At 27.4% G+C, this 7500-nt stretch overlaps 2 protein-coding genes across 5 annotated transcripts in view; one reads left to right on the forward strand and one right to left on the reverse strand.

Moving 5' to 3' along the window:
- The window catches only part of LOC124952851 (zinc transporter ZIP11), a 23944-nt gene that overhangs the window by 11403 nt on the left and 5041 nt on the right, over positions 1–7500 (reverse strand). For 3 of the 4 annotated variants that reach the window (XM_047503346.1, XM_047503348.1, XM_047503349.1), the window contains exons 3-4: positions 6355–6506; positions 5768–5853 (exon numbers count right to left, since the gene is read on the reverse strand). In XM_047503346.1, coding sequence (XP_047359302.1) covers positions 5768–5853; positions 6355–6506 — 238 coding nt within the window. Of the gene's footprint in view, positions 1–5558; positions 5620–5767; positions 5854–6354; positions 6507–7500 lie in introns of those variants that run through there. The other variant, XM_047503347.1, reaches the window with a different exon arrangement.
- LOC124952850 (speckle-type POZ protein B-like) lies at positions 1543–2929 on the forward strand. Its single transcript, XM_047503344.1, has 2 exons — positions 1543–1956; positions 2071–2929. The coding sequence occupies exons 1-2, from the start codon at positions 1776–1778 to the stop codon at positions 2784–2786; spliced, it is 897 nt and encodes a 298-aa protein (XP_047359300.1). The 5' UTR covers positions 1543–1775; the 3' UTR covers positions 2787–2929.

A 7500-nucleotide genomic window follows, 5' to 3' on the forward strand; every position in this document is an offset into this window, starting at 1 on the left:
GATTGATCATTTTCTCGTAGAACGAAAAGGTATATACGATATCATGATCGCTGGTAGCAGTAGACCAAGTGCGAGGAAGAAGTTAGGAAGATAAGCTGCGTGAAGAAAGAAGAGGAGAAGGGAGAAGACTGGAATGGTATGCGCGGCGCCTAGGACTCCTTGGATTCCAGGGCCACACGTGCCCTCCCGTCCCTTTCTTTAACCCCTGGTCGACTGTCGAGTCCGATCCGGCGGCAATAAACTCTGCCTGCGACTCTACCACACTCGACCACCATGGAACTCATTCATGGAGACCTCCTACCACGATAATCTTACACGAGGACAGCTTTCAAGTCGATTCGCATTGTCGCCATCTAACGTTTGAACGAGGAATTACGATGAGAATATACTCTCTAGAAATTAAGTCGTTCGATGGTAAAGAAGATTTCTTCGGTTTTGCTTATCCGATATACATATCTGGGATATACGAGTAGCATGTATCGACCGAAATCGATCGGTATATTATCAACAGTTACAATGAAAAAAAAAAACTAAGTAATCCGAGCAAAAATAATAAAAAATGAAAAAGTAACTAGATTAGTTACGTAGATAAGTGGATAAAAAAAAAAAAAAATCACATTCATTGTTGTACGTATTCTTTAATCTAAATCATAGATTATACGATCCTGTTAAGGTACATCTATTACGATAAAAACATATCAATAAGTACTGATCATGTATATGAAATTAATAGATATGATAATTCTCTTTGAATAAAATTATGTGAATTTTATAAAAGTTCTCATTTTTTTTTTTTTTTTTTTTTTTAAACGACTCTGAACAAAATTGTCATATAGAATTAAAAGAAACGTACGTTAGTATACAATTTCGTTTAGTAAGTGAAACCAATGGAAATAATAAATTCCATTGAGATGAACTTTAATAAAATAATAATATTACAAAATGGAATTAAACTGTGCGACTATTTAATATTTCTTCGATGTTCAAGTAATTTGTCGTGAGGTGAATATATTCAAATGATTGACAAACAATAGAATTCATATGAAATTCAATTTATCATCGAGCATCGAAAGATAATAAAAAGTTTCAAGAATATAATTGACGAATGAATCAATTTGATGTATTCTGCACGATACGTGAAAATAATGAAAAACAAAAGAAATTATTCGCATAAAGGAAATCATTTCTAAGGTAATCGAAATTTTATTGAAATTTCTTTTTTATCGGCTAAAACGACGATCGAAATTGATAGATATAATACGAATAAAGGATATTTTAAATATTGGTTAAGAACTATATACAGTTAAAACTATTTACTGTTGGCAACACTGACGATGGAATTAATCGTCGATTGAAATTAATCGAAGTTGGTTGAAAATGAATTATTTCAACGCGCAACGCGATGATTGATGCATTAATATACTAGGATTATATATGGACGTAAATAGGGATAAATCATGAACTATAAAAATATAAGATATGTTTGTGATATTAAAGTATCGTACACGTACAGCGCCATCTAATAAGCTATCCTTTTAAATTATATTATGAGTTGGTATATCATACATAGCATTTTGTTCAATGTTAACAATTATTATAGTTATTATTACGACACAGATATCTGGTCAGAATCTTTCTAATAGATTCGATAAAATTAATAAGACATAGAAGAAGAAAGAAACATTGACAGAATAAAAAACATTGATCACGTTTGATAAAGTAAAAAAAAAAAAAAAAAAAAAAAGAAAGTACCAATTTAATTTTAATTGTAAAATATGTCGACGGATGATACGAATTGTGCAAAACCCACTACATATATTCAACAAGATATATCATTTGATGATATGGTGACAAGTTATGTCTGTAATGTACGTCCATTAAAAGCTTTGATTTCTCAATGGAATTTCAAAACTCCAGCGTTTTATTTGAACAGATACGTAGCAGCGTGCCAAATAGGTATGCGATGGGATAAAGATAAAGCACTATTTCGTATAATTTGTGAATTGGAAGTTATTAATCCACCAGTGTTTCGAAAAATAGTAATTAAACGGAATTCCTTGGTGTTGACAGATAATTTCATAAATAGGGAAGAAACACCAGAATATTTTGAATGGTCTATATGTTACCTACCCAATGATTTAAAGGAAGATGATGCCTTTGAAGTTCATTTTACCATTGAACATAATGTTCCTGTAGTAAGAAGGAATACGATGAATACTTTTGTCGATATAACTCCAACAAAATTAGAGCTTTACGAACGTTTAAAAATGATGTACTATGCAAAGCCATGTACAGACATTAAAATAAGTGTCGGTGATAAGGAATTTTTAGCACATAAGTCGATACTCTTTAGGAGTCCTGTATTTGCGGCTATGTTCTCCCACAAAATGTTAGAAAATAATGAAAACCGTATTGACATCAAGGATGTGGATCCTAATGTCTTTGAAATTTTATTGAAATTTCTTTATCTCGGAGAAGTCGATGAAATCAAGATGACTGAATCTAAGAACAATTTGATTTTTGATCTAATGGAAGTGGCAAATATTTATCAGATAGAAGATTTGAAAATCAAATTGGCCGACATAATAGAGAGATATATAAACATTTCCAATGCTGTAGATTATCTCATTTTAGCCGACAAATATAATGTACCGAGTTTAAAGAATGTAATCATGTTATTTATAAAAACGAATAGTAAAAACATTAAAGAAACTAAGTCATTTAAAGATATGATGCAAAAGCATCAGGGATTAATGGCAGAATTGCTTTGTTATTTCATAGATTAATAGCCATGCATAATTCAATATGTCATTTATTTCTTTAAAATTTAATTTGACTCCTTTGTATATATTCGTATATAATGTAAAAATTCATAACTTATATTAAAAAAATATTTTTAAATATTCTATAATAAAAAATGAAGTAATATCTTTTTTTTTTCCCCCGGAATTGATGTAATATCTATAACGATCCTGACGATCGAAATCGATATTATATTTTGTCATTAATATATGTGAAAATTTTTTACGAAATCGATATTACCGATCGTACTTATTACCGATCATCGACGTTCTTGTGAAAAATACGTACAGGTGGCACTGTAATCGAAAAGAAATGTTAGAGACCTCTGTGAACAGAATTGATAACTAAATTTTCAACAAACTTAATCGCAACGTGTGACTTTTTATTGTTCCCGCGTATCGTGAGACTATGATAAAACAAATACGATCCTTTTTTTTTGATAAATCAAATGTTTTTAGAAAATGAATGAAGAACAAAAAATCTACGTATCCACGATCTTGCGAGAATAAATTAAATCACTGCTTCGACAACAATTCGATCATTCATAAAAATCGTTAATTCGCACTTTTTTTTATTTTAATTCGTTCGTACACGACGCGCGCTACGATGAGAAATATATGCGAAGAATTAAATCGTATAAAATCAATATATATTCAGAATGAGATGATATGTATATATATATATATATACATAATAAAAATAATAATTTGTCCATACGAGAAACTTATACGATGATACCACGGATTGATCTTTCTTTCATTTAACTATCGAGATTATATTTTTGAATGGGAGATGATCTATGAAAAAAAAAAAAAAAAAAAAAAAAAAAACCAATCCTTTCATAGCCGACAATCATCGAGATAAATGCCATTGGCAACGTAAAAGCTCAAATATGTACGTCACTTTCTCTATCTATGAACGAAAGATAATTAAATAAAAAACAAGAAAAAAAGAGAAACAGACAAAAAAGCAAAGGAATGAAATTTGCAAACTGCGTGGTATATTTTTCAATCGTTCACAATCAGAAAATGGTTTATCATGGAAGGGAGTATTTGCAGAGATTACTGACGTTTTCTATATACATATATACATATATATAACTTGTATATGAAACTTTTAACAAAATATTTTCCAATATATAAGTATTATTGCAAATTCCTTTTGAATATTTATCGTCATTGGAAATGATTTTTTTTTTTTTTTTTTTTTTTTTTTTTTTCTTTTTTTTTCTTTTTCTTTTTCTTTTTAATCGATGAAAAACCCAATGCATTTTTTCTTTCTCTAATTGTATTCGTCTTCTTTCAAAGGACTGAGAGACTTAACGTGGGCTTCATTGACATCGCATTTAACCTATGGGATCTTATAATCGATCAAATAGAAACGATTGATTCCACTAAGAAACATACGTATATATTCGCTCTTTATGCCTTTATTAAAATATTATTAGCCCAAAGAGATACGAACGCAATATGCGGAGGTGCAATCAACGTCACGATATTTATAATATTATAAATTTTCGAACTTTCTATTGATCCTGACAGAGAGAGAGAGAGAGAGAAAGAGACAGAGAGAGAGAGAGAGAGAGAGAGAAAGATATATATATATATACCTTGTTTTCAATATTAATAAACTTATCGACCATATGTAATATTATTTTGTCAAAGACATGCACATCCATTTTTAGAATTATTAAAATTTTCTTGATGAATTGCAAAATGTGATCTGATAAACGAATGAATAATAAAAGTTTTTCAATACGTTTAATAAATATCTACAGTATCGAATTTACCATAAGATGCATTACTTTGTACATACAATTAGTCAAAAGCGTATAAATTCAAATTAATTTAATAATTAGATCTGCTCTTTTGAGACCTCGTAATAATGTTGCTCTTATTATTGGGATCATCAAAAATGTATATGTTATCCTGAATACGTAAAAAAAAAAAAAAAAAAAAAAAAAATAAAGAAAAGAAAAAAATTTCTGCGCACACTTAATGATTAATATATTATTATTATTATTATTATTATTATTATTATTATTATTTTCTATCGACGATTTAATTAATGTATACGTGTAATTTAACTTACATATTTCTCTCTCTCTCTCTCTCTCTCTCTCTCTCTCTCTCCCTATATATATATATATATATATATATATATATTCGACCATTGAGATATCTCATATCAGAGATTAATGGCAGAAAAACAATTTTACGTGAGAGAGCGAATTGCAAAACAAATAATATATAGAACATGGCATCAAAAATTTCTTTGTCTTTTAATTTCTTTCAGATTGAATCTGAGTAAATTAAGAAAAACAAAAAAGGAATTTAGTATGAAAATGGAACAATTGATTTTTAACTATCGTTCAAAAATGTTTACGGCTTATATCATATAAAATAATCTCAGATAAGAGTTTAACTTCTTATCAGATAAATATCAATATTAAATATATGATGATGAGATTAATATGCATCGATAATTAATATTAATTAATATAAATTCTTTCAAGTAGAAAATTTGTTGTTAAAAGAAACCTTTGTTAAATATAACAAATTCAATTTTCATTCTCTTAGTAAGTCAAATTTAATGTACTTTTAGAATTAAATTTATTGTGTACTTTTAATTAATTATATACCTTTTATTTCTTTTCCAGCTATATATAATTAATTATTATATATATACCTGAATTTATTGTGTTCCGTGCAATATGTGTATAAAAAGTAAATACTGTTAAAAAGAATTTTATTATTTTCATATAGAACAAATTATTGAAACATAAAAAAAAAAAGAAGGAAAAGAGAAAACATAAAACTTAAAAAAAATTAAAATAAACAGAAAAAAAGAAAGGAAGAAAGAAAGAAATTATTACATATCAAAAGTATATACACTCTTACATATAAGGTAGATGTTATCGTTCATAATTGGATATGAAATTAATTTTTTTGCATATATCTCTTACCTTGCATTTTCAAAAGTAGCTGATGCACTGCTTCCTATCGCTCCGAAACCAACACCAACGGCAAGGCCTTCGGGTATATTGTGCACCTAAGCAAAGAAAGATTATTATTATGACATTATTAGAAGATACATTACTTTTTCCCCCAAGTATCAACATAAATAGATAAGATAAATTGACAGAAAAATAATTTGAAAAATAATTTAACTATTGGATTGAAATAACCATAAGTAATGTCGAAATTTTTTAACAATATATATTTATATGAATGAAAACATTTTTTCACATAATATATATATATATATATATATATATATATATATATATATATATATATATATATATATATTAAATAATAGAATAAAATTTCAAGAATAAAATAAATTTCATATAATACAATATATTTGAATGAATAAAAATTTTTCTATTTGAAAATATTTATTGTTATGTATCTGAATAAATAATAACACAGGGATAGTCTTTTTTTTTTTCCATATTGAAAATTCAAGGATTACATATTTCTCCAATTTGATAAATATTTACGTGTGTAGATAAATAAAAAAAAAAAAGATATAAACATATCAACCTACCGTAATAGCCACAACCAATAACAATATTCTCCTCCATTGATTATTCTTAACTTCGTTACTAGGATCTTCGTAAACCGTACTCATCTCGACCGATTCCGATGGCCTATGTACATTGGCAACTTGTCTTCTTCTTGCATTTTGTTCGTAAAATCCTGAAAAAGATCGATATAATGGTATCGCATTACGATGTTTCTTAATTCAAAGCCTCAATTTCGTTTGAATAAGTTTCCCGTTAGATCGTGGAAGCAAATACAGCCGTACAACATGCAAAAGTATTATTGTTATTTTTATTGGCTGTTATAGGGCCAATAATAATTTTATCAATAATCGAATCTATTATCTTTTCTCTTTCATTTTTTTTCTGTTCTTTTTTTTTTTTTTCTTTTTTGAGTTTTTATACATTAGTTCATTTAGCAGCAGGCAGGACGGAGAGAAATATTCTTTACAAAATATTGGTACCACTCGGCAGAGATTCGAAGAGAAAGGATTGAAATATTTACGTTTAGTTCAATTTTTCTCTTTCTTTTCTTTCTTTTTTTTTTTTTTAATTTTCTTTTCTTTTTCCTTAATTTTATAATACTATCTTTGTGTTATTCGTCACAAGTATTTTATTAATCTTTTTTCTATTCCTTTCTACTTTTTTTTTCTTTCTTTTCTTTTTCTTTTTTTTCAATTAACGTTCAACACATTTCTCACACGTCACTTTTCATTATGTAACTTCCTTAACACACGTAACACACGCGTTATAATTCACGTTGTTTAAATAATTCAAGTGTTCTTTTTTTCTTTCATTTTTCTTTTTTCTTTTTTTTTTTTCTTTGGGGGGGGGGGGAAATTAATTAATTAATTGTATTTAAATGCTTTTAAACGCAAAATCTAAGCCATAGGGTACCAGTTATAATGTGCATGCATGCCATATAATTATATATATATATCTCTCTTTCTCTCTCTCTCTCTCTCTCATTAATGGACTAATCTATATTACAAATATATTAGCGAACTATTAATATTAGGATTTAGTATTGGAAAAACGTGTCTCAAACGAGTGGTATATTTCCTGGAATAAGCATTAAATAAATTCAATATATATGTGTGTGTATATATATATATATATATATATATATATATATATATATATATATATAT

The sequence above is a fragment of the Vespa velutina genome, chromosome 11 (assembly GCF_912470025.1).
Source record: "Vespa velutina chromosome 11, iVesVel2.1, whole genome shotgun sequence".
NCBI lineage: Eukaryota > Metazoa > Arthropoda > Insecta > Hymenoptera > Vespidae > Vespa > Vespa velutina.

Excerpts from the sequence above, each read along its gene's own strand:
- LOC124952850 (XM_047503344.1), top strand. The coding sequence starts at position 1,776 with ATGTCGACGGATGATACGAATTGTGCAAAACCCACTACATATATTCAA. Across the intron at positions 1,957-2,070 it reads CGTAGCAGCGTGCCAAATAG|ATAATTTCATAAATAGGGAA; the intron begins GTATGCGATGGG and ends TGGTGTTGACAG.